The sequence below is a fragment of the Corvus hawaiiensis genome, chromosome 1 (assembly GCF_020740725.1).
Source record: "Corvus hawaiiensis isolate bCorHaw1 chromosome 1, bCorHaw1.pri.cur, whole genome shotgun sequence".
NCBI classification, from domain to species: domain Eukaryota; kingdom Metazoa; phylum Chordata; class Aves; order Passeriformes; family Corvidae; genus Corvus; species Corvus hawaiiensis.
This window is the reverse complement of record NC_063213.1, coordinates 53167357-53195123: the sequence shown is the minus strand read 5'-3', so window position 1 is coordinate 53195123 and position 27767 is coordinate 53167357. Positions and strand designations below refer to the sequence as shown.

Here is a 27767-nt window from a genome sequence, read left to right as displayed (position 1 = left end):
GGTTACGGTGCTCACCCTCTAGTACAGTAGTTGAACTTTTCACCATATACTTGGATTGCAGGAGATGCCAGTTGCCAAAGCAGCTTCAGGAAAACCAGGGAGCAACCGAAGGGTAGATAGCCACAAACCATGTGGGGCTGCTCAGCAAAACTCTGCTCAGACTGAAACAGTCTGCTTCCTTATGCACAGCCAACACACGGCTAAGTGCAAAAATTTGGAGACTTCAAGTATCCTGTTTCTACTAAGGAAAGATCATCTGAGATACATTATTTCCACTAGGCTATTTCTTGGGCACATATCTTTAGGAAAGATATCATGATTTTTATATGTTTCTCAGTATAATTTTTTTCACAATGATTTATAGTTTTTGCTGTCATCGTACGCTTTTATGAATTTAAAGAGGCATAGTACCTGATCAATTTGCAAAATTTGTCACGCATTTCATGGGCTTTCATAAATTTTCATCGTGTACATCAGCTTTTATTGCCTGGATCTGTATGGCTCAGCTGCTTCATTGTTCATAAACATGTCATATTATTTATAATACTTGGAATTTTGTGTATGGAAATGAATTTTGCAGACATAAAAAAATTAAAGTTTGAAAACAATCAGAAATCAGATTTTTTCATTCTAATTTTGAAAACTGCAAGTTAATATTTTTAAATTTCACACAATGCAGCATTGCAAAAAATGCAACCCCTCACTTGTGTCACTTGGCAAAATTCTGAGTATAAACTCAAGCCACCTCATGGCATCTTGATGATGGATCCGTGGTTCTGAGAAATACCTACTTAGCTGCCAAGTTTGAGTGCTTGTACTATGCTAGAGTTATATAAATTTTATGTGTTAATTTATAGTAATACTGTCAATATATTGGCCATACTTGAAGACTAACCATTTTCTGTAACTTATCAACCCATTCCCAGGAAGACAGTAAACGCTGGATAAAGGTAGATAATTTTGCTGCTCTTGTATCTGTTGCTTAGCTACTCAAGCTGAAGGTAAACACATTTATTCCCTCTTGAGGTTTGGTGTCTTTGTGTTCACACCTGACAATTACATTTATAAACCTTTAGTTAGACATGTCACTTCTTTTAATCTGAGGAAAGTTATTTTTGTGTAGGTTTCTGCTTTTTAAATAAGTGAATGCATAAATCCTTCAGGTATTTTGGCAAGTTTTTGTGATGAACCAGTCCGTTAAGAACTAGGAGCTGGACTTGCAGTAGTGCTCAGCACTGCTGAAAAGTCAAGTCCTCAGATTATTCTGGTGCTTTGTCATTTATTTTTTCCTCCTGTCTTTTGTCGTCCTGTACAGCCTCACCTTATGGCCTCTGTCTCTCACTGTGCCTCTTTGATTGTTATTGTACCTTGTTCCTGTCCTTAGGCTCATTTGAGCTTTTGATTTCAGAAACTTTTCTTCTATTCCAGATGTTTTGTTTTAGTTTTTGGAGGCCTTCCTGTTTCTAAAGTCTTTATTCCTCAAATCTTACCTGTCAATATGAATTGATTCAAAGAAATCTGCAGATTTCTAATCTGTTCAACATCAATTATGGTGTACTTCATTTTTTTTTATTTAAAGCAACTGATTTTAGCTACAGATATAATCAGGTCTGATCTCCTAAAGAACAAGAATCAGAAGTCATAATAAAATCAGGTTATTTGAAGAATTGCGCTCTTAAGGTTTCACAAAGTCAGTTCATTAAAAAAGAAAAAAAGAAATAGACAAAATTATAGTTAATTTGAAGTTACTTATTTTACTTGGAGGAAAATAGGAAGGAAAGATTACTAGATTTGGGGATGTTCCAACTGGTCACTGATCAAGAAACTAAATTAATTGTGAATTGTCCTATAGCATCAGGACATTTCTCTGTTAATCAGAAGAATGTGTAAACCGAGGATTTTCTGAAGGTGTCATCAGAGTTGGTGAAAAGGCAATGACTTTTAAAAATAATTCTTAGCAGAGAAAAAGAGGAGAGCAAAGGAGCTTTCCTTGCTGTCTCTAGAAGAGCAAAATATATGAAAAAACTTTAAAAAAAAAATGTAAAAATGTAAAGCCCGGCTTACATGCAACAAATACATTGGGATTTTTTGTCATTTATTTTATTTTACTGTTTCTTGTTCCCATTTATAGGTCTGTTCCCTCTGTTGTACGTCCTTGTATTCCTTTCTCTGTACTTAGCAGGGGGCAACAGCAGAACAGGATATACGTGTGCAGACCTCTGCCATGCCCATTTGGAGTAGTTCACTTACGTCTTCCTTAACATCTGACTTGTATTTGGCTCTAACTCTGTGAAATGGAGTGGCTGCAGATTCTATTCCTGCATCCCTGGTATAACGGCAGTAAGAAAACATGGGGATCTGAGGTGGACGGATAGGGACAGTAACATTTCAATATAGCAGCTTGTGATTAAGTGTAAACATCGCGGTTGTTCTGCAAAACAAAAAGCCTTAAGAATTTCATGATTAGTTAGAGTTAGTTAAGTCAAATGCTATGCTTATAGAGGAAAAAAAAAGTAGAAAGAAAAAAAATTAATGTTAGAAACCAGACTTTTTTTTTTTAACTGCAACAAAAATACGTCTAGCATTTAAGAAAGTATGGTGAAAGGTAGTAAATGACTGGAAATTTGAAAACTAACAGCACAAGGGCTATAACAAAGAAGAAATTAAAAATTAGTGGTACTGAAATGTATAGTATGGAAATATTCTACTTCTCTCATTTGTGTCTGTCAAAAATACACATTGATAAAGGTTCCTGTCTCAATATATCCATTAAAAGTACACAATAATTTTATACAATTCAGGGACATGTTAAGAAGCATAACTTGCTATCAGTCATAAAAGCAAAATTTTTGTTAAATAGGCCTCCTAGAGATCTGGAAATGAAAAAAAACCTTGGCAAAAGTGGCTGTATGTTCTATCACTAAGGGAAGAATTGTTTTATAGCATTTATAATCTGCTCAGAAAGTCAAAGAAAAATACTCTATTGGGACAGAAAAGTTTTTTAGTTCACTTGCACTTAAGTATGTAACTTATAATTATTCATTTATATTGCAAATACAAATTGTGTCCTGCGTTTTTACAGTGCTATTTGTAAACTTCAAGTTATGAGCCCAAATGTGCAGATTTTCTGTAATATTATGCTTTTATTAAGCATACAGTTATACACACTGCTGTAGCATTAAAGTAATTATAATTGCTTTAAAGCAGATAAATCTTTACTGTAAAATAAAGGCTTTTATTTTAAAAAGAAGATAAATACACTCCATACGAGAGTGACTGCATGAATATGTGCTATTTAGCAAAAGTGAAATTAGCAGTAATAAAATGAAGCATTAATTTTTCTTTCCTGAACTGAAGCATCTTCTGACAAAATGTTCATGTATTCGCAAGTATTTAAAATTTTGTCCTTGAATATGATTTTTATAAAATCCCTGTTCCTCAGCTTTCATAAGTTGTTATTATTGAATCTGCATAAAAGATCTAGAGGGAAGTTCTTTGTTTGTCCATACGGAATATAAAAAGAACCTGTTCCATGCATAGGAAACCTATTGAGGTGTATATTTCACAGTGACCCAGGTGGCTGTGTGAATTGTTCATAACGGAAAATTGAGGGTTTGTATCTTCCAGTAAACAGATATAAATCTGGCTCAGTACATTTTCTCTAGAGATTTTGGAGCAGCATGGACTGAGACAATGGGCAGAACCTCAGGTAACAGATCACCAGCAAGAGTTTCTCTTATTGACAGAAAATAAATGTTTCCATTTGAAAGACTTCAGTAGTTATGGGAGAGAACCAGAAACAAAATATTAAGACATTCCAAATGGATGAAAATATTCAGGTTCAAATACTAATAATTATAAAGTATATGGGGGAGGGGGGGGGGTGGTGGGGTTAAATGCAGTATCATTCCATGACTAATAGGAAAAGAAAGTAAGAAGAATGACAGGGCAAAAGCATAACAGCTGAGAATCAAGTACTTAAAATGAAATTAATTGTGGTCCCTGTACGTGCTTCCTTTCTAGGTTCAAAAGAGCAAATGAAAACTGCTGGTCTTTATATTTAAAATATAGTTTGTTTTAAGTTATATAATCTGCCAAAATGTAGGATGCAGAAATACAGCTTTCACCCAACTGGATGGCTTGAATCTGACCAGAAGACCACAAGAAGTTACTGGAATGATTCCCCCTAAGAACAATGCTGATCCAGTGCCCTTTAACAGATAAACTCTTTCATGGAATTGCATCCATAGCATCCCTGTAAGCTGCTCTTGTGTTTGATTTAAAAAACTATCTGAACTCCATAAATAAATGATAAGTTTAATGGATCAATAGAAATTGAAAATCTTCACTAAAAATGTAAGCAGGACTGGTACCTGAAACTGTTTTTAACTAGATGCTGCTTCAGCTATTCAGCAACAACTTACTGGAGACAAATTAAAGGTGCTTCTGTTTCTATGCCGGTAATTGTCTCAAGGCTTTTGATCTTTCATCTTAATATAGAAGGTTAAAGTATGCTTTTTAGTTTCTGCTATGGAGTAAGGAGAAACATGCTTGAAAAATACTTCCAGGAGCATTCTGTGTCATTTCTTTTACATATGCTGGGGAAGAAATAGATAGTTCTTATGAGTCTTCTGCTCTGATGTTCAAATTTAAGCTAGCCTTTGGTTAATCTTTTGTTTGCACATGGTTTTAGCAAAATGTACTCACATCTCAGCTGATTTTTTTTTTTTTTTTTTTTTTTTTTTTTTTTATGCTGGGAATTATACCAACTGAGACAAGTCATGGATTTCCAGGTCTGGCATGACAGTTAAAGTCACACTAGTAAAAACTATCATATTTCATCAGCTATTGGCTAATTATTTATAAAACTTGGCTGTCTGATTAAAGCTGTTCTCCTTTATCAGAAAATAATAGTTTGGTATTGACAGCCCTTTCCAGGACATATTGCTGCTTAGGAGAAACTGCCGCAGCTGCCACAGGAGTGACTCAAGCAGACAGTCTGGGAACAGAGCAAACTGCTCGTAGGCAGCTTCTGAAATGTAGAAACACACACACACACACACACACACACACACACATAGTATAATTGGCTATGCAGCAGCTGTAAAGAATGATACACGAGATCTCACGTTCACTATGCATTCCAAATATTAAAGAGAACAATATAGTAATAACAAAGCAACATGAAAACTGTGCATGTTTATTAAGTATAGTCTTATTGCTGTGGCATTATCTGCAAAAGCTGTGCCAACAAAGGATTACTCAGAATAGTATAAATAGATTTTGTATTCTAATTTATTTTTCTGTATTTTTTAATTCCATGAAGAATGCCAGTATTTTAAAAGAACCACAATTTGCAGAAAGAATAAGGCTTCCAAATCTAACAGTTTCAATAAGCCAAAACTTGTTCTCATTTAAGACAGTGATAGAGCCTTTAGAGGACAGGATGAGACATAATTCTGATCAAGCTATTTTCCACAAACCTGGGCTGGAGAAAAAACCTCATTTGTCTTCCCCTAACAAGAGCCGTATGCTTTTGTTTTCTTTATGGAAAAGGTAACAAGGGATTCTTGCGATTTATGAACAGGACAGATACAGCTATTTTGGAAGTGAGAATGTTACTCATGTACTTTCCAGAGAAAATATTATTTGCCTTTCTAGTCTGCTGTAGTTTTTAGAGGAAGGTTAGTATCTGTGAAGAAGAAAGGACTACTGAATAGAAATTGCAAAAGAATGTTTTTAAGGTAGTTGAGAAATCCAGTATGTTTTATGCATCACAGAAAGAAGAGATACATCATTCCAGCTGCTAATACCAGATGACAGAATTATTATTGATTATTTTAGGAGTCTTTGGATAATGTTGCAGATCCTGGCACTGTTGGGTAACATGGAGCCACCTGAAAAGGATAGGTGTGGAGTGTGTTTTGCATGTGTTTCAGTGAATGACGGTGCATTGGGGGCAATACATTCCACAGAAGTTTAGTAATGCGAAAGTTAGGAGTTTAGTTTATTCAAGTCTTGCTTCTGAAGTCTGTAGAAAGATATGGGTGGTTCGCAGAGGCAATCTAAGATATAACTAGAATAAATCGCTCTTTCAGGATGTCATATTTGGCCTTTGCCAAAATGACTGGAGATAAAAGCTGATGCACAGGGATAGACTTCGGTTGCATTTGAGAAGGTGTTTCTGGATAAATCTCATGCTTCAGAGCAAAACCAAGATATCTGCAGTATCCTGATATGAACCTGGTGAGACCTGGAGTGCTTGTGCAGAACATCTAATAATATCTGTTTCTTGCTATTTTCACATGGTTCATGCTGTGCAAAACCATTGGTTTTGGGGTTCCTCCTACGAGGGCTATGACATCGCACACTGCAAGGGCTGATGAGTTTTGTAAGCAGCCTGATTTAACAGACAGTGGCACATAACTGGGGATATGAAATTGATATATTAGCAATGGTTTAAACATTTCCGGAGCTTTGCCAGATGAAGTATAATTCAGACATAAACAAAACTGACATGGGAGGGCGGTGACAGGTTCTTGTAAAGAACCTCTAAGCCACTGTCCTTTTGCAATATCTCAAATTACTACATTTGTTTGAATCATTAGTACTTTATGCAGATAATTTCTAGCATAGTGGAACATGCAATACAGCTTGTTTCCTTTCTGGGTAAATAATAAATAAATATGCTGTACTCTCTCTATTTGGGAGAAGAGAGCTAGACTATGTTTCAGCCTGGATGCAGATTAAAGTGCTTCATCTACACATTTTAAAGAACGACATTTTTTGTCTATGCTTTTGTCTAGATTAGTACAAAACTTAATGTTCTGTTCTTAAGAATACAAAGTATTAAAGATATCTGTCTTTAATAAATCACAAAAGCTTTATCGAAAAGTGCATGAAAGTAATTGTTTCGGTTACTCTTGAGTTTTACTAAGTCTTTTTTGAAATTTCTACTCGGTTAAAAATTTTGTGATGTACCACTTATCGAGAAGTAGCATTCCCATGCTATTCTTTCTTTAAATACAGCTTCATTTCAATGTAGGGAATTGTATTATTATATTTATGGGAAAAGGATAATAACGTGCTTTGATGTGGGACTGAGCTCATCCTTCTCCTTTGAATAATATATACAGCATATCTGTAAGATTCACATTGTGTGATTGCATGAAATACATAACGGTAGTGAGACTTCTGAGGAGGAATTTATTTTATTTGAACAGCAGACTCCTGACTGAAATAAAAATTATGTGAAGGGGAAAACTATAGCATGTCTTGATATTTCTTCTTGTATGTACTAAGACATCAAAATTTTTCTTTGAGAACTGGCATAACATAAGAGTTAGCACATTTAATTAAAAATGAGTTTCATAGCATACTTTCTTTTTTTTCTGTAGAAGGCTGTTTTCTCCTTACATTACACAAGAAATCAGATTAAAGACAACAGAATATTTTGTTTACTTGCTGGTTTCAGAACATACTTGGTCCAAAAGAGTTGACTCCTGTCTTTCACTAACCTATTTGTCTAACTAACTTACAAGCTTGTATACTTTGAGATGTTACTCCATTGATGCTGTCTTTGCCCATCTGTTTTTCCACTTTGGGACTTGCCCCTAAGAAACACCTCTTCAGGCTGCCATCCCTATTTATGGAGACATAAGCAGAACAGTAGCACTTGTGTGAAAGAGCTGTCTTAACAAACCCATGTAGTACTCCTAAAGTGTTCAAGCACCCAGTACTCTTGTCTTTGTGGAATGCAAAACAGATGCAGATGAAATGAATAAATTTTAAAACTGGTATCTTCTGCAAGCATAATTTAAAATGCTAGAGCTCTGATAAGTAACATCCTTGTCAAAAATATAGGGGGGTATATTTACACAACCTCTTCACAGCAGAAGCATTACGAATTAAAAAAAAAAGAATTTAAAAGTCCTGCAAGAGGCCAGTCTGGAGATGAACTAGCTTTTTTTTTAACTAAAACAAATACATCTTTACAAGAATGATCTGTCTAATCAAACTTGAAGTCAGTGTATTTGTGCAAAACAAGCTTTCATTAAAAGTTGGCCAAATTGAAATAACTTGCGATTTTAAAATCAGAACATTCTAGTGCAATGAGTTTTAAAAGAAGTAATCCACATTGCATGTTAAAAGAAACAAATCAGTACAGTGGGAATTTTTGCTCCCTGTCTCTACCTCTCTGCTCTCTTATTTGATTTGGAAGGGGAGGTAGCATGATTTTCGAGGTTGTATTTTTTTTAGATTGATTTGTTCTGCAGTTTCACTACTGCAGAATCTGGAACAGAGAGAAGAGTCTTTTGAGGAGCAACAGAAAAGACTGTGCACTGTGGATTCCACAAATTTCTTTAGAGGCACCTTGAGTCACAGAATACAAATAAATAACAGTGAGAACACAGGTATGCTTTTATTACGTGGAACAGTAAAGGATGTAATGAATAGGTTAGGCCAAAATAGCACAGTCATTTTAATTCACAGTAAGCTTAAAGTGGTACTTGGAGATACAGTTTTATCCATCCTTCGACCTTGGGTACTCGTGATTCAGCACCAGTTCACATAAGGCTGTGCAAAAGAGATGAAAAAAAAGATTTTATATGGACCAGTTCCAGGTCAGTGCTAATTGCAAGGGAAAAGGATGTAATTGCAGAAAACATGCAGGAGAAGTGAATGGGAGAGGGGAGATGGGGTCATGCTGTCTCACTCCAGGCCCAGCTGATCTGACCATAGAGCCGCCAGCAGCTGTGTGTCACACCTGATCTGATATGGGCTGCTGTTGAGCTGGGCACTCATGCCTGCTTCCCTCTCTCCCTCATGTTCCTGACTCTGTGTCCCTGCCCCTGGCTTGCACTGGATCACTTGGCCTTAGAACCACAGGGCTTCTTGGTAGGGTAGGTTTCTGTCAGATCAGAAACTGGCTCAGTATGTGGTTTGATAATTGCACAATTTGGTATAAGTACTGAGAATGGAAGATGGCAGACTTCATATGAAAAGGCAGCCTGCCATCAGTGGGACTAAGATAACACCTTTGTGGCTGGACATCCTCATTAAAGAAAAAAAAAATTATTAATCATGCCAGTGTAATTGAAAAGAACCTTTCTATTTTAATTTTTGCAGCATTTCTCAACTCTGAGAAATAATTAAAGCAATCTGGAAATCAATTCCATTCCCTATAATTGTCATGGGTACTAAATCTGTACAAGCATAGAAATGACCATTGCTATAGGATGATATTTAGTATACAAATATCTTCATGAAAGAATAGAATAGAATCTTATTGCTAGAAGTCTTGTCCAAGTTTGGGACTGAAGACGTTCAAGTCTCTGCTTTATAAACCATCAAAATTACAGTAGATTCCCCCTCCATTCAATACGACTAAACCCTTCAAAACTGAGTACTGCCAAGCTAATTTCAAATAATGAAAAATAAGTCTATTTTTTACATCAAATGGGTCATCACTCTTAATGTCTGGTTCAACCAATATGACAGTATGGAAGAAAATCTGGGGTTTTTTTCAGAAGTTCTGCAGGTGCACGACTTCATCCCAGTTCTCAAGAAAAACTTGAGACCAACCTGTAAAAATATTAAATTATTGTATTATTTATAATAAAATTGTTACTATTATTATTATTATTCGAGTAGTAATTCTTAAACATTTGTCTGCATTTATATGCTATTGTTTCTTAAACATTTATACCTTGAGAGTTTTATTTCACAGTAGTACATAAAACAGAATGACATAGAGACTTCTGAAGGTCCTGTTCTAGCATGGACTGTTCTGGGGGCTCTGCCATCACTTAGGAAGGTAAAATCTCTTTCTCTTTCACCTTCCCAGATCTGTTTTCAGGAACCTGTGCTTCTTGCCAAGCAACTGATGGTCGCAGGCTGTAAAAGAGTGGCCTTCACTGTAATCTGTTTTCTCCCCAGCTACAGAATAAGATCAGATCTATCAGTTCTTGCTACATTTTCCAGGCAAGGTGCCAGTAACTTTGCCATATGCTGCCAGCAGGGAACCTTAACAAAGACATGTCTTGGCGACTGCTTTTCCTTTTTAAAAGACAAAGGAAACTGTATATATGTCTAGATGAAGGGGAGCTCTGGCATAACTCTGGCATAACTAAATAATGTCTTTTCTTTTGCAATAAACTGGATCTTAAATCAGCTCAAATTCTTAAAATACAATTTTTCAAGAAAAAAAGACACAATTTGGCAAAACCAGATTAAAAACAGATTAGATGCTATAAAATCTGTTATAATAAAAGACATCTTCTGTGTCTTTGCTAAACATTGTGCTAATCAGTGATACAATGAATATTAGAAAAACCAGCAAATTGATTCCTAAATGTCACAATTACATTTTAACAGAGGACATTAAAAGCAGTTATTTCCTTTCTTGATTGCTCAGAGGTTTTATTATTTCATTATAATTTATCACACAAATCCAAACCAGGCCAGCTCAGCTTCTTTGTTTACAGATAATAAATAAATAGAACTTAAAAGGAAGCTATAGAAACCCCTTCAGTAGAATTTATTTTATAGCAATTCACAAAGATTTTTGTCAGAACAACTGAAGCATTTTTTGTCATCAAGACTAAAACAAAATTGTTTTGGAAAAGCTTTATGTGAGAAGGGCCATTGGCATTCACATTCAAAGTAATTATTCTTGTAAAATTAATTAACTTTTTTTTTTTTTTTAATCCAAGCCCTTAGAATACTTCCCATTAGTAACAGCAGGTCTGTGCTTTTTATGTTCATTGTGGCAGATGTTCTTTACATCCCAGATTTCCTCAGAACAACACAATGGTTTGATGGATGAAAGACTACATCTGGAAAAAGTGTATCAGTCAGCATCATTAAAATAAAAGCCTGAGCCAGAGCCCACTGAAATCAGTGGGAATTCCTGGCTTATGTTCACATTTTTCATATCTTGTTAAGAGGGAGTAAGTCTTGATTATTAAAAAATAATGGAGTGACATTCTTTACTTGTACTGCATGTAATTTCTTTCTCCATCAGTGAGGAAGAGAAAGGTTGTATTGGCAGAAGAATATGTCATGGCACTTACGGATAGCTGGGCTTGGGGTCCCATGAGACTTTCAGGTTTGCACAGTGCTACCAGCTGGCACCCAAGACACCCTTGGGGAGTCTGCAAAGGCTCCTAAGAGATGCTGGGAAGGTGTAACTGGCTGTGGTGTACCAGTACTACTGACAAAAGGGAAGAATATTTAAGCAAACAAGAAGCTAAAGACTCAGGTTTTTATGACAGCATTTTGGCCAGGCCAGGGCTAGTTTTTGCAGTAGCCAGGAGGAGGTATGGCTAGGACCTGAAGGTTATTCTATACCACCTCACTTCCGTGTTAGGGGAGTATGGCATGGTCAGGTTGGGTTCTGTGGTGAATGTTTTGCATATGAATCACTCACCTCTCTCTTGTACACTTCTGTTACTGATATTGTTGCTGTTACTGTTCATTTTCTTATTTCGTTGTTGTTTCCAGTGAATTGTTCTTATCTCAACCCCTGACCTTTACTTTTTGTGCCTCCAATTCCCCTCTCCAAGAATAGTCCAAGGAATTAAATTCTGATGGGCATGTAAGCTACTGGACAACACTATACCGGAATTGCAGCATTAGTGTTTATCACCTATGGAAATGGAAGAGAAAATACAAAAGGAATCTGAAATCACTTTTCAGCAAAGTTAGGGAGACTACCACAAACAGGAAGGAATCCTTCAAATTGTATTTAAAACAAGAAAATAAAAAGTATAATATGATTTAATTTATTAAATTTCATAATATGATCAATTTGGCAGCATGGAAAAAGAATTTGAGAATTGACAAAATAAAAGCATCAAAATTAGTAATAAGATATATTTGAAACAGAAAAAACATGCCAGCAGCCATTGGCCCAGCAGATCATTTGTATGGAATGTATTCAGAGAGATGCATTTTCTCCATCAGTATTTTCTATGAAAAATAAATGAAGATGCTCCCATGCTAAAGTACAGTTCTCTGGGGGGAGAGGGCTCAGTGGACCCAATCTGTCTGAATTTGAAGTTATTGTGGAAGCAGCTACAGATAAAATATTAGAAAGATAAAATGGTCTGATAAAATACATAGAAACTAGCACTTTCCCAAAAATTCTAAAAGAGTTCAGGTATGAAACGGTTCAACTACTAATGGTGTAAATTCTTACTTGACTGGACAGTAAATAAAATAGCAGATGAAATTCAATAGAGATAAAGGCAAAGGAAGTGAAATGCAGTATAGATAAATGTAAAGAAATCTATGCTTCTGAAGGCAAGAAATCCTAGCTTTGTACATAAACCAATGGACTCTGAGTTGACTGCTTTGACTTCGGAACAAAACCTTGGGATTATGATAGTTTTATGGAAGTGTTATTTCTGTGCAGTCAATGTTCACTTCATGCCGCAAGAAAAAAAGAATCTTAAAAATCACATGAAAGAAATAGAGAATAAAAAATAGAGAACAAAAGAGAAAACAGTATTATTCAACTGAATAAATGCACTATTTGCCTGTACTTCAGTGCTGTCCTCTCACTACAGAAAGGCTGTCTATAAAAATGGGAAAAGTTCATTGAAGTGAAACAAGGGGCATTTGAGAAATTGAAGTCTATCTCAGGCACAGTATCAGAGCCCTGATAGTCGTCTCTGATCACAGAGATGACTGTGTCAGCTGGGATTCTTTAGCTTGGGAAACAGATGACTTGGGAGGTATAGGAGAACATAAGCCAGATTCAAAGCAAACAAAATAATGTTTTCCTGCATAAGGTAGTAGATGGGTGGAATTCTGTGTAATAATATTGAGGTATTAAAGAACTCTACATGGGTTACAAGGGAGAATGGACAAATTCTTAGGAGAAAGACCCATTATAGGCCACTAAATGGACAAATGACAACAGGATCAAGAAGCCCACAACACTGAAAATAACTGGAAGTTGGGAAATGACTGTATAATGTCATATATACTTGCTCTGTTCCTCCTTTCCTTTGGCTGTCCTCTTAGGCTAGATATACCTTAATCTGAATAAGAAAAACACCTCTATAAGCTAAAATTTTCATAATATGTTGTTATTTAGTATTATAATTTCTTTGTACAGTGTCCCAAAGTATATGTATTTTTAAAACAAAATGGATGAGTTACTGGATGAGTTCATTGTCTGAAAGTCACATGATAAAATTACTAATATTCCTCTTGTAGCTTTAATGTCTGGGAGCTTTAATCACGACTCAAAATTCTGCCATGTCTGATATAAATCATAGAAAAACAATACGAAAATGGAAATACTAAGTCTGCCCCAAATGGTTTGGTAATACATACATAGAACAAGAACCAAAACCAGAGACAGCTATAGCAGCATATACTTGCTATACTGCTATACTTGTATAACAGCTATACAAATAAACTATGAGACAACACAAGACAAAATATTCATTTGATTGTACAAAATTTTTAGGGAGCATAGTGGTAGAAGGGTATTTGTGAGGAAAAATGAACCCAGTTTGCAGGTATTTACATGAAATACATTTTAAGTATGAAGGATGCCTGGAAAAAAGCCCTCAAATTTGTCTGAAAATTCAACAGCAAACTAGAGGCCAATACATTGTGTTAAACAAATTTGTATGGCGAATTTCATCTGCTACAAAGAAATGGCAGATGAAAGAAAGAGTAATCTATGAAATGTACTGAAATCAAACTCAAGAAGTTTATGACTGATGCAGCAGATGCAAATTCACTGGAAAGATCAAAATGGAAAAGGAACATGGTAGAAGCTGAGGAGAATCATTACAATAGATATGGCAACATCAGAGCTGCATTTTTGAAAACCAGAGAAAGAGAAGATTGATGGAAATGAGAAGGGACATGAGCCTAGACAAGAATTTTAGCTGGATGGGGAGATAGGAAAGCTGCATGTGAGCTATGCTTTACATTGAATATTTCGGGCATAACTTCAGTGGCAGAATCTGCAGTGAGGTTTTAGTAGGACATGAGCCTAGACAAGAATTTTAGCTGGATGGGGAGATAGGAAAGCTGCATGTGAGCTATGCTTTACATTGAATATTTTGGACATAACTTCAGTGGCAGAATCTGCAGTGAGGTTTGAGTTGAGGATGATGTCCTTTTCATGGTTATGAGTGACAGGGGGTGGTCTCATAGTGGCTAAGTAGGTAGGCATATACAGCCTGGGTAATGGTGGGAATAGATATGCAAATATATGTATATAGTTCAGAAAGCTCTTCTACTGAAGATACATACTGTTGTTTTTTACTGTTGTTTTTCACTTTTCCTGGACTCTTTTACAATATGTGTACCATGTAATCAAAAACCCCCCATAATTAATTGACTGAGGTTGAGCATGACCTTACGGATGCAAGAAATCTCTCAATGTCCGATGGGAACTTTCCCTGGCAGCACTTGACTGCACTAGACCTTGTAGCAGTCTGCACTTTATTTCAAAGTCTTACTGTTCAGAGACCATTCATACTGAATTTTCTCCCCTTTGTATTTAAAAAAGCAAGGACATCTGATTCAGTCTTTTTCTCTTTATATTTTACCATATAATACTAGACAAGAGAGATCACTGAGAAGAGTTTGCTGTAATGGCACAATTAAAGAGTAAAAGCAGGAAGATTTCTCTTTGGAAAGTTATTTGAAGAGGTCAGTCTCCACACTAAGGATGGTGATGTTTGGATAGACAAAAAAAGAGTCTGCCATTTGGATTCAGAGATGTAGGTCATGGCTTTAACTGTCTGCTCACTGACAGGAAAAAAAAGTAGATACGAGATTTCATACTATTATTCTCCATTTACAGTTGGCAGATAAGTTAGAAACATACTCTTGAGTTTATTCCTTACTTAAGGAAATATTGCACTTCTTCCTTTGAAAACTCACCAGTTTCATTAAACTAAGAATGATATTTTTAAGGCAATTTATTTGAGTGTGACTATATTCTCTGCTGCTTTGCTATTGTTTAAGTCCTTCTAAAATGGTCTTTACAGAGCCACAACGAAGATTTTTTTTTCTTAGGGCAAAAGTACAGGCAGAAGATATTGTTTTCTCTGCTTCTCCAGCAGTTGAAGAGCAGCACTGAAATGGAGATTCACACACCTAATCTTGCAGTTAGGCTGTGCACTGAAGGCTTAGCCTGAGGAGAACCGAGAATGGAACCGAGAACCGAGAATGGAATGCCGAGATAATTCAAAGACCTGATGTGCTTGACATGACCTGAAATACTGAAATATTTCTAGGCAGTTTTTTAGGTATTATGTTAGTGATGGAGCTGCCATGACATTTTCGTACTAGATGTACTATTTCAGCTCTTCACAATTTTTCTCCAAAAACGACCTTTCAGGATGATTTTTTGTATGTGCATGAGGGTAGTACTTAAAGGTGCTAAACTGACAACACTTAGAATCTATTTAATGGCTATAGCAAATACAGTACAGTGCCCAGCTCCCAACAGTGTGCCAGTAATACCACCTTTCTTCTACCAAAAAGGCAACTGAACATTTCAACATTCTTGGTTTTCTGCTGAGACTGGCAAAGGCCTTGCAGAAATAAGGGGATCAGACATTCTGAAGGTTTCTTTCATTTGGAGCATGAATTCTCCCTTCTTTTCCCCTTACTTGAAATAATCTGACTCTACTGGAAGAGGTTAGCAACTACTAAGGGGGAAATACCTTTTAACAGATGTTTTAGTAGGCAGAAACTTCCAAAGAATGATGATCAAAAGGTAAACTGGTAGTTCTACTTAATTTCTGTGTTGTTATGTCTTATTTACTTCTATTTACTACATTTGGAGGATTTGTTTGTAAGCACTATCTTTGCAGTGCCTAGAAGGTTAGAGAAACAGTGAATAAATTTCAGGCACTTCACAGTTCTTTTCATTTTATTGATGTGGGGTTTTTTCCTGTTGAGGAATGAGGGCAAAGTATGCAAACTGAGTACAGAAGATAACAGAATATGTGCATGTTATTTTCAGAAATTAAAGTGTGAATATTCCTTTGGAGAGGGGAAAAAAGGAGAGGGAAAATAAAAGATTTGGGACAAGAAAGAATAAGACAGAAGGGCTAAGAGGGCTTGAGTCATGGGACAGAGTACAAAAGAGAAAAGGAGGAAGGAGCAGTTGAGGAATGTGAAGTGCTAATGATGAGCAGGGGCAGGCAGCCATTAATTAACTTCTGTTTGATCACCTATTCCTTCCAGAACTATGTAGGTAGAGACAATCCTAGCATTGCAGCCTGTCCCAGAGGGCTGAACTGCAAGTCAGACAGTCCATACATCTGCCTTGGCATTCTTATTTAAAGGATTCATAAATTCCTCCATTGTTCTACAGGGTGCTCCTCTCCCCTTGTCTGTGCTGAAAGCTCTCATTCTTCGAAGCTGTCTGCGCCGCTCAGCCTGCCCTTCTATTTGGGCCAAACTTGGGGGCAGTTCTTTTTACTGTTCCTTCCTGTTACATATGATTTGGGCTGTCCTGACAATCACTGTGTATGGGACAAGATCAGGGACTTGCCCATTGGCAGGGAGGAGGTTTGGCAGAACCTGTTCCTGCACGTTATCATGGATCTGCAGTCTCAACGAAGGGATCTGAGCCCTGCCACTTGTCTTTTAAGACTGAAATAGTGTGTGAATGGAAAGTAGGATGGGGATTGCCAGTCAAAAGGAAAAAGTGAAAAGCTGACATACACAATTCCTCATTGAACAGGGAAGCTGATCAGAATTTGGAAGAAAACACTAGAGTACATGAGCTGATAGCATATTTGGGTAGGGCTGGCAAAAACAGATTCAGGAAAAGAATTCACTTTGCAGTCACACCACCTGTGTAGCCAAAGAATTGATGGAGGAAACAGGAGCAGTCAGCATGAACACATCAACTATGGATGTGATAACATGCTACAAAAACCCTAGGAAATTCAAGCACAGAATTAAAACAGAATTCACACTTACCTTTGGAATTTTCTGTCCTTCCAAAATACTCAAAATCAGAAACACAGAAAATTATTGTTGAAAGTGTTTCAGCTGTGTAATTATATACCAACCAGCCATCTCTGTGCTCTATTTATAAACATACATGCCAATAACTACCTATCTATCTTTGCAATGCCAGGAGGAGTTTTGGCTCTGGGAAGGTCTGTGTGGGTGCTACATGTAGCACTATGCTAAATGTAGCACAGGCTCTGGCCACAGTATGTAGACTTGCCAAACTTTATTTCTCCTCCACACTTCACCGTGATACTGAAGATGAGTGCTAATGTCTTTACAAACAATTCCGTCGTTGAAGATATGGGTTTTAATGTCTTTGAAATGGGTCTTAATATCTCTAGTAACTTCGGGCAGCAGGTTTGTTACAGAGCCCAGACAGCCTGACTCCTGAAACAGGCAAGTGAATCTGCACAAGTCTGAGTTTCTGAACTTTGGGGTAAAATGACAGGTTCAAGGGGGGGAAATATGTGGTAGGCGGTTTGGGAAGGCTGTACCTTTCTAGTACCTCAGCCAATGGGGAAAGGAAGAGGGCAACAGGAGGAGGGATAAAAGGAGGCTGTGCACTCAGGAACCTCAAGAGAGCAAGTTCCACGGGCATGTGCCCCAGTGGACTCTCCCTTTATTCAAATCAAGTTGCAGGATTCCTCTGTCTCCTTTTTGGACACTGGCTTTTCATAGCGTGATTTTCTGTACAACCATAGAACAAGTTTGGCCCTACACTTATCCATCATTAAACACATATTTTCCAGTTTTAAAGCCCTTACAATCCTGTTGGAAGCTTTCATGTTTAGCATTATTCTCAAGCTCTTAAAGCCGTCCCTTTTAAAGATTTTGTGCAGGTGGCTGATTTTGGTGGTGTGGGGACGAGATGAGAAGAGACTCTGGTAAAACAGCCCAGGCAACCGAGGCAAAGCTGGGACTCTTGCAAAGGCAATGGCCCAGCATTGCTCTCCTTCTCTGTCCATCTGTCACCATTGGGTTTTGTGCTTTTGAGCTCCCAGACTTGTGTGATGTGATCAAACAATAACCCCTGGGATTTGTACTATCACAGACTGGTGCGGGGTTGAAGGGCACGTTGAAGGTCACCTAGTTCCAACCCCTGGCCGTGGGCTGGGACACCTTCAATTAAGACCAGGTTGCTCAGTGCCCCATCCCACCTGGCCTTGAACATCTCTTCCCAAATTTTTTTTTTTTTTTTTTTTTTTCCCCCAATGCTATGGGTTACGGTTCCTCAGAACTGCAGGAATGAGCTTGACAATGCAACAGAATCCACGAGAAAAGCATCTCTTCGAGCAGGGGTTAAATGAGAAAGAGCTTTGTAACGCTTTCTCCCTTCCACCCGGGGAAATGGAAAAGTGCCAGGGTGGTTTTTTAAGCTGCTCTTTACCAGCAGTCCCCTGAGAATGAGCGGTTCTGCGCTGAGAGTTTGCGACCAGCGCCGGTCACAGCAGGAGCCTCCCCGCCGGGCCCTGCAGGGCCGCGGGCAGCGCCGCTCCCCGGCTTCCCCTCGCCGTGCGCACGCGCGCGGCCGGCGCCTGCGCGGCGGGGCGGGCGGAGGGGCGGGCGCGGGTCTGCATCCGGGTCGCCGCCGTGCCCATTGTCTGGGGAAGGGGCCCGGGGCTCGGCGGCGCTGCACCCGAGGGCCCCTGCCCGCCCGCCGCCCACCCGCGCAGGCTTTAGTAAGTGATCCGCAGCGGTTCTGCCGGTCCTGCTCCGCGGGGGTGCCGCTGTGCCCGCGGAGCGCCCCCGCCCCCGGCGAGCGGGCGCATCGCTGTCCCTTGGGCGTCCCACGGTCCCGGCTGCGCGTCCCCCCTGCGTCTGGTCGCTGGCGGATCACGCCAGGGCGCGTCCTCGGGGGATGCTGGCTGCTCCGGGGATGTCTGGCGGCCCCAGTGCCCACCCAGCCCTCCCGAGGCTGCGGGCAGCCCGCGGTGCGCAGTGCCGTGCGGTTCCCGGCGCCTGCAGGGAGCACCAGCGCTCCGCCGGGCGGGCGGACCCTGCCCTGCCTCACCTGTGGGAGCGGGTGTGCCCCGGATCCCGATGCGGCTGCATCTGCCGGCTGCTCTCGGGACTGCCCCTGCCTGTCACGCCCGTTCTGCCTTGTAATTTGAATGCCCTTAGCGATGCTGAATTCTCTTTATGCTACCCAGTAACAACACTGTTTTTTTTCCTGCAGTGGACCGCAGTTCGAAGAGGAGACAGGTGAAGCCTTTGGCAGCTTCGCTGCTGGAAGCTTTAGATTATGATAGCTCTGATGACAGTGATTTTAAAGTTGGAGATGCTTCAGGTAAATATGCTTTCTCATCTCCTCAGTTCAGAATTATCTCATTTTTGGTTTATGGTTGCTCATTTGATATCATATAGGAGGCAGAATGCTTGTAGTGAGTCTGCTGGGACTTGGAGCCCCTTGAAGGGAGTGACTTGATTGGATAACTGGGAATCAGTACTTAAAATCGTGATTATTCTTTTTTCAACAGAAATCTCACGACTGTGAAACAAGTTTTGGTAGAAACATTTGAGTACCTTCTGTGCAGACTGCCTTAACTGTATTTATTGCTTTTGAGTTCTTCAGTGTAGAGATAATTTTTGGAATATTCACTGTATTTAGTATTGAAATAAGAAGAATCTAAAGCCATTTTGTTTTGAACAAGTCTGGATAATAGTTTGTTGTGGACTTATGAACTTGCCTTTTTCTCAAGGTTAATTTTACTTGGTGAGTAAGAACCTAAAGCAAAAAGATAATATGTTCAGGTTTTTATTGTTTTTTACAGTAGACAAACTTAAGGTGTCCATTCAGATAGAAATATGCAGAGAAGTGTACACACTTCATACTAGAAGGAAGTCCTTGCCACAGAGTTTTGTTGCTTTGCAGTCTTTTCTATATGTGCAGATTCCTTTATCTGCAGTGAACATCCACAGAAACTGAAAATAGACAAGATGGCCAAAATAAAATTAGTAAATTCAAGTATATTGAAGGAAAGGGAAAGAAGGGATAGGACCATGTTGGTCAATAAACTGCATGTTGGATGTTCTGTGGCATATGCTGAGGGAAATAAACAGAAGATGCAGGATGTATAAGATGTGAGGGAAGCATTATGGCAGCTTATCAAATAACTTGGCTTTGTTATTTCTGCACTGGGGATGCTGGTGTATGTTCTGTGTGAATGTATAGTGCAAAAATATTCCCATTTAAAGGTTTATTCTTTAACATTTGGCAAGTTCCTCTGTATTGATGAACTTAAAAATGCTTAAGAATATTTTACCCAGTGCCAGTTTTAAGATATGCCCTAATGCTCCGTGTTTGTGGTTTGGTTTGGTTGGTTAGTTTTGTTCTTCTCACCACCTCTTCCCCTAGGCTTAGACATACTTCCCTTGGCTGTTCTGGTAGAGCAGGCTGGAGTGGCTTAAGAGAGTAAAACTGATGTCATCTTACCAATTTCATGTTAAGACTTTTGGGAGCTGGTTTCATCTACTCTTTTAATTGTGTTCTGAGGCTTTTGATCCTTTCTTTTGAGTAAGGATATAATTTGCCATAAAAGGAAATGATTTTTAATTACCAGAGAAAAATCTCCCTGTTTTGGAACAGTAGCGTAGGCAGGATTTAAGGGAAAATGAGAATTGGAAAGGGAGTATGGGTGATGAACACTTAATTCAGAGAAGTATATTAGTTGGTCAAAAGACAGTCATTTATTAAAAAAATGAATATAGCTTCCTGACTCAACAATGTGTGAGTGCAGATTAATTTTTAATTACTATCCTTTTTGAGTTTCAGGATACTGTATATATACTAGAGGGGGCTGGTCAGTATCTAGCCTTGGGTGTATTTCAAAATCAATTTCATTTTGAGGAAGTTGAATGGATTTTCCTTTTAATATGCAACACTGAATTGAAACAAGCATATGAGAAAAAATTCTACTTAATTTTTTTTTCTAATTGCTGTTTTGTGTTCATATATGTCATGAAGTGTTGTTTTAGCATTTCTGAACCTATATCTATCATTTGTAGGAGAAATAATTGTTCTGTTTAATAAAATTTAAAATTTTGTGAGAACACTTTGAAACAGCAAGAGAATTTGACATCTTATACTTTATTCAAAGATTTTCAGGATGGAAAAAGAAATCACTGAGGGTTTGGAGAAGTTGGGGAATAGAAAGTTTTTACAAATAAGTGTTTCTTACATGTAATACAAGTTTAAATGCAGGATACCTGAAGCACAACATCTGTACTGATTTAAAATGAAGCTGGTACAACATATGTTAAATTTGGTTGCACTTAGTCCATTTAGATTTGGCTGGAAGAAGTGATTAAATAAAGGGACTTTTTTACACACACACACATGCATACATAGGGCTCTTCATGAGCAGCCTGTTGCAAATCAGTATTTAGTATTTGCTTGAATTCAGAATGACATTGTTTAGTTTGCTTACAAAAGGCAATAAGTGTGTCAGAAATAAGACCCAGTCTGCATTGAATATGAGCATAAATTCTAGTATGGTAATTCCACAGCTCCACAACACATACTTGCATTTACTTCATTCACAAATGCACATATAGGTGTTTAAAATAACAAAACAAATTCGAAAATTTAAGTTAAGGGATTACTTAAATTAAAAGAATTCTGAAGTAATTTTCTTCCTGATGATTGTGTTGTGTCCATATGTGTGAGCTTTAGGATCTCCAGTGATACGTACTAGTAGATGACACTGTGCAAATATATGGGGACTGAACCCTGAACACCTAAACTTTTACACACCTTCATTGTTCTGCCAGATTTCTGGAAATATGCAATGCAGTAAGGATTTGAGAAGTTGTTACTAAGTACTTTTAGGAAGCAGTTTAGCATTTCTGAATTTTTGTTTTCAGAGTCTTGGTGCCTTGGTAAAATTTTTCATTACAAAAAATATTTCAAATTACCCAACTTCTATTTCCACCAAAAAAATCTATGTGGACTTTTACTTACAGTGTAGTTAATTTATTTTCTTGGATTTAGGTCATACCAACTGTCAGTTGGCCTTTTCCACTTAAAAGTTCTCAATATTCTGACATCTCTTTAGAGAAACTGATTATAGAATCGTTACATTCTTTTAAGTTTACTTAATGTAAATAGTTTTCAGGCCTCCGGGCTTTTCGTTATGCTTATACTGAACAAAGTAATTTTTAATGGCTTCTCTGTTTCTTTTGGTAATGCCATATTCTAAAGTACTGTGTTCTTCTGGTTTTTGTAAATATCTTGAAAAATTTGTTCCATAAGAAAGAATGTCATATTTAATCTTAATGCAGGATCAATCAAAAAAAATGTCCCTTTGGAATCAGAGTGTACAAACATGTGACTTGAAATAATGGTGCTGTAATATACTCAACTGAAGGCTTTTAATAGTATCTTTCACAATACCCATCAGTTATTTCAAGTTTTGCTTTTAAGTTAATTAAGCATGCTTTGGGGAGTCCTTTTGTTCATTTTTTTTTTTCTGCAGTGGGAGCAGCTGGAGATACACTGATGTCAGAAATCAGAGTACAGGTGTAGAGTAATTCCCAGTAGGGCTCCAAAGCAAGCATTTACTACTTTTCTTGTCTCTCATCAGTGAACTCAGTTTTGTCAGTGCATATACTGAAATTGAAATCATGCAGAGGAATGTAGTGTGGTCCCTGAACAAGAATCATGTGTGAATTTAAGGACTGGTTCTCTATCACAGTGTAGCTAAGAAGAAAATAACTGAATGCTGCCTTTGAAGAACTCAATCCTGTTACTACTTCTGCTACTAGTCTTGTTGACTCAAATTTTTAGATGCATTCATAATTTTTTTTTTGGTGTTGAGTGTGGAGCCTGACTTGCATATATATCATGTACTATTCTTGCAGCTGAAGTGAGTAGAAGATCTGTTTAAAACAAGTAATGATCTACAAAAATGCATATATATATAGCTATTCTTAAAAACCTGTGTCTTGATTTAGAAATAAAAAGTTGCAAATATTATTATCTTTATGTAACTTCTTTCCTCTTAGCACAACGAAGATTACACTTTTGCTTTCCTATACAGGATATTGTAATATAAAGAAATGTTTGTGAACGATCAAAATACTGTAGTGTTTAACAGTACTGAAATCTTGATAAAGAAACAAATGTTTGTTTTTGAGACTAAACTTAAATGATAGGAAACACTAAAGTTGTAAGGTGTTTCAGTAGACAGTGAAGATAAAAGAAAATATTGATGAATTAATCATTAGTAAATTATCATGTATTTCCATATTAATGTATAGTTCCTGAGACTGGAAGTCACAAGGGCTTTTTCTAATTGAGGAATATGGAAAATACCAGCATTATGTACCTCTTCATCCCAGGTAAAACTTTTGTCTGCCACCCTAAGTAAAACTTGGGAGTGACTGACAAGAGTGTCAACTTCCTTCTCTTTGGAAACACTGGGATTTCTGTTATTCCAGGGGCTTGCTGACAAGGCATTGGTAGGGCACCCAATTTCATCAGTGTTGTAACATTGTAAATGAGGCACTTCCTAATGACTCAAGTCAAAATTGGCAATCTTCAGTATTGAGTGGTTTTGCAACTTGAATAGACATCTACTGAAATGTCATGACATAACTATTGCTTGTGAAGAAGTGAGTAAGCTGCTTACCAAATGACTTTCCCTTGTTCCCTTTCCATCGTTGTTTCTATTAAATACTTGTTTTCTGAAATGTGTAATCATGGATCAGTGGTCAGTTTCATCTCCTGCTCCGCCCAGTCTACATCTGCAGTTAATACATGTTAGATACTTCTTTTCAAAGCATTATTTGAGAAGACAGTTTCTCTCCATGGAGCTGTAGCATCTTAATCTATATTGGTTTGGTTTTACGTGTTCTTAATCATGTTGCTTTGGACAGTTCCATTTTTTTAACTGCCAGCACTGCCAATGTCGAGTTGCCGGTAGTCTGCCAGTGTTTAATCATCGTATGAATCAAAATAGCATAGAAAGCCAGGGGCATATATCTAACCGGTATGTTAGATTCTCTTTCTTGAAATTATGTTGCAATGAAGTATTAAGCCTTTTTAGTTCTTGCTTATAGTTACATTGATCACTGCGTAATGGACTTCTGTGTCTAATAGACAGATATGGTCACAATTTTACCAGTTACACAACTCTGCCTTTGGTAATTTAAAAATTTTTATTTTACACACATAATCTAGGTTTTCCTGCCTTGTTTTTACATCCAGTTATTAATATTGTAGCTTCCTAGTTAGTTTAAGGAGTTCCTTAAGGTATTACGGAGTCTTTATTGCGATACCTTGATCAGATGTGTAGGAAGTACAGCTGCTTTTGGATGCTTGGTATAGCACGTGTGCTGAGGATTTTTTGTGATACTGGAGCAGTTCTTCTGTAAGGAAGTTTATGGCCAGAGGCTGTTGACAAACACAATTAGTAGTGCTTTCCATGTTTCCCATCCATCAGGGTGCAGGCACCGTGGGTGAGGGATTGTACATGGTGTTTCAGCAGAGATAGCTAGGTAATTTCACATAATCATGTCAAAGGCTAGTTGTTTGCCTTGTGATGGGGCAAAAAGAGGGTAAAGGATCAATAGATCAGATGGTGGTGATTGAGTGACATTAACCTCACCTGCATCCTGGTTTTTGTTACTGCCCTCAAAAAGAGGGTATTGTAAAAGCCACTGTAGGCTCTTTGTCATGTGATTGCTAGATTATTATTGAATATTATTTAGCAGTGATAACTTCGTAGTTGCTTTCTGTATTGCATGCTCAGTTTTTCAGTTTTTTTACTCCTTTTCAACGTTCCAGGATCCTTGATTGCATTCGTTTTAGATAGCTTTGAGCACTTTGGAAAGACTCAACCAGATAGGATTCAGTGTGAATAAAAGAATATTCTGAAATGATTCCAAATGCTTTTTGTCTACTATTTGGAGTTTGTTAAGCTTTGTTAGTGGAAGAGGCAAGTCCAAAATCGAGTCCATGATTGCCTTTAACTAGCTTATCCTTTGGAGTTCACTTGAAACAATCAATAAATCTGTTTTTTACAGAGCTGCTTATTAAGCTAAATACTGCATTTAAGAACCAGAATGTCTCCTGTGAGTGGTTGGCCAGGTACTTTTGTAGTGCAGCACTTGCTCGCTGTATATATGAATTTTCTTAGAATGTTGAAAAAAAAGTAAAAATTATGGAGTGTCATATTTAAAATTGTTTGTAAAATGGTCCTGCAAACCCTGGGAGGATTTTTTTTTGTTGACTCATGTAATGATTTCAGTAGGCTTACGCTGAAGTCTTGTGCATCATACATATTATACAAGACTCCACGGTTGAGTGGAGTGTTTCTTTATTACACTTCTCTGTGTATGTTAATTCTGTAGTATAATGTTCTGTTCTTGGAATTCCTTTCAGAATTGTCCTCTTGGATTTGACTGCCACCTGCTGTTGTGCTTAGTAGAGCTAAAGATACAAGGTGTAGAGGAATAAATGATGTCTTTCTCCCAACTGTTATCTCTCATATTTGTTCTCAATGGAACTCTATATTCTTCACTATTTGATGGTGTATCTGGCCCCATCTTTCACTTAGAGTAGCTTTGCTTCTCTCCTATAGGGAATGACATGATATGGTTGCCAATTTGAAAGAGCCATTCTTTAAGCATTTCTGTCAAGGAGAAAATTGTATACTGCAGCCTTTTGCTCAGTAAAAGTGCAGCTGACAGAAGAAGACCTGCAAAAATTGCTGTTATCACCGAATAGCTCTTTCTAGAAAAGCACCTCTCACAGTGGATGCATTCAGATCAAGGAGAGATATCTCTTACTATAGGTATCTCTGGTGTGTATATGAATGTATAAAGGAGAGTAGAAAGGAAAATGTGCAGGCAGAAGGCAAAGAGAAACTGAAGGAGAGAAGTGAGTGAAAATAGTGTTTATTTGTTCTCTGCTTTAAATTATTTGCGTGGTGTAGTATTGATGAACAAGAATCAGTCTTAGTAATTTAGAGTGCTGTTAAAGATCAAACTACACCAAGACTTAAGATTCCCTTCAAAACATAAAATTGGCAAGGGGTCTAAGACTATTTATAATTGCAACAGCACAGTTAAAGCGTCAAAACAAATGTCTGTCATAGATTTATGGTGGGGAAATAAAGCAAGAGAAAATAATGAAATCTAACTTAAAAATTTCAGTTAATTTTTACGTGGCAAAATCCTGTATTACCATATTTACAGTGAGACAAATAGTGCACGTAGGCACTCAGCACCTGTGAAATGAGATACAAAAATACATTTTGCTTTGAGCATACATGTGGCATTTAATCTGTGATATGTCTAGTATGAGAGTATAGCTTTAGGAATTTCTTGTAAACTGTTTATGAGAGCTGGCAAGTATCACAGAATTGTAGAATTGTTTAGGTTTGAAAAGACCTCTAAGATAAGAGTCTAACCATTAATCTAGCACTGCCAAGCCTACCACTAAACCATGTCCATAAGTGCCACATCTACACATCTTTTAAAAATCTCTAGGGATGGTGACTCAACTACTTCCCTGAGGAGCAGCCTTTTCTGTGAAGTTTTTCCTAATACCCAACCTAATCCACCCTTGTTGCAACTTGAAGCCATTTCACCTAGTTCTGTCACTTGTTACATGGGAGAAGACCCACCTCCTTTCAGGCAGTTCAGAGTGATATGGTCTCTCCTGAGCCTCCTTTTCTCCATGCTGAACATCCCCAGCTCACTCAGCTGCTTCTCGTCAGACTTCTGCTCCAGATCTTTCACCAGCTCCATTGTCCTTCTCTGGACATGGTCCAGCACCTCAGTGTTTTTCTTGAATTGAGGGGCCCAAAGCTTTACACAGGATTCGAGGTGTGGCCTCACCAGTGCTGAGTACAGGGGACAATCACTGCACTCGTTCTGCTGGCCACACTATTGCTGGTACAGGCAAGGACACATTGGCCTTCTTGGCCGCCTGGGCACATGCTGGGTCTTGTTCAGCCAGATGTCATCCAGCACCCCCAGCTCCTTTTCCACTGGACAGCTCTCCAGCCACTCTGCCCCCAACCTGTGATGCTCCATGGGGTTGTTGTGACCCAAGTTCACACACCAGGCCTTGTTGAACATCGTCAGATTGGCCTTGGCCCATCAATCCAGCCTGTCCAGATCGCTTTGCAGAGCCTTCCTTCCCTCCAGCAGATTAACATTCCTACCCAACTTGGTGTTGTCTGCAAACTGTTTGAGTGAGGGTACACACGATCCCCTTGTCCAGGCTGTCAGTGAAGATATTAAACAGGGCTGGCCCCAGTACTGAGCTGTGGGCAACTCAGTTGTGACCTGCCACCAGCTGGGTGTAACTCTTCACCACCACTCTCTGGCCATTCAGCCTCTAGACAGTTTTGTACCCAGCAAACAGTGCACCCATCCAAGCCATGAGCAGCCATTTTTTCCAGGAAATGCTGTGGGAAGTGGCATCAAAGGCTTTACTAAAATCCATGTAGACAGCATCAACAGCCTTTCCCTGTTTATTAAGAAGGTGATCTTGTCATAGAAAGATGAGGTTGGTCAAGCAGGACCTGCCTTCACAAACCAGTGCTCGCTGGGTCTGCTTGCCTGGTTGTCCTGCACACGCTGTGTGATGACATCCAAGATGATCTGCTTCATGACCTTCCAGAGAGTTCCATGGATGCTCCTTCTGACCTGACTGGAGTTCCATGGATACTCCTTCTGACCCTTCTTGCAGATAGGTATCACGTTTTTTTAACTTCTAGTCATCTGGGACCTTCCTGGTTAGC

General features: G+C 38.2%; 1 protein-coding gene and 2 long non-coding RNA genes across 6 annotated transcripts in view; 2 read left to right on the top strand and 1 right to left on the bottom strand.

The window, feature by feature from the left end:
* Positions 1–8198: 8198 nt before the first annotated feature.
* LOC125326452 lies at positions 8199–19095 on the bottom strand. The gene is made up of 3 exons (XR_007203816.1): positions 19025–19095; positions 11432–11650; positions 8199–8577 (listed from the first exon to the last, which is right to left on the bottom strand). It is a non-coding gene; the product is annotated as an uncharacterized LOC125326452 (long non-coding RNA).
* PHF14 (PHD finger protein 14) overlaps positions 18570–27767 on the top strand; it is a 164097-nt gene continuing 154899 nt past the window's right edge. For all 4 annotated transcript variants that reach the window (XM_048304706.1, XM_048304686.1, XM_048304696.1 and 1 more), the window contains exons 1-2: positions 18570–18692; positions 19190–19300. In XM_048304706.1, coding sequence (XP_048160663.1) covers position 18692; positions 19190–19300 — 112 coding nt within the window. In that variant the 5' untranslated portion in view covers positions 18570–18691. The remainder of the gene's footprint in view (positions 18693–19189; positions 19301–27767) is intronic.
* On the top strand, positions 20925–25489 carry LOC125326456. The gene is made up of 2 exons (XR_007203823.1): positions 20925–23352; positions 25397–25489. It is a non-coding gene; the product is annotated as an uncharacterized LOC125326456 (long non-coding RNA).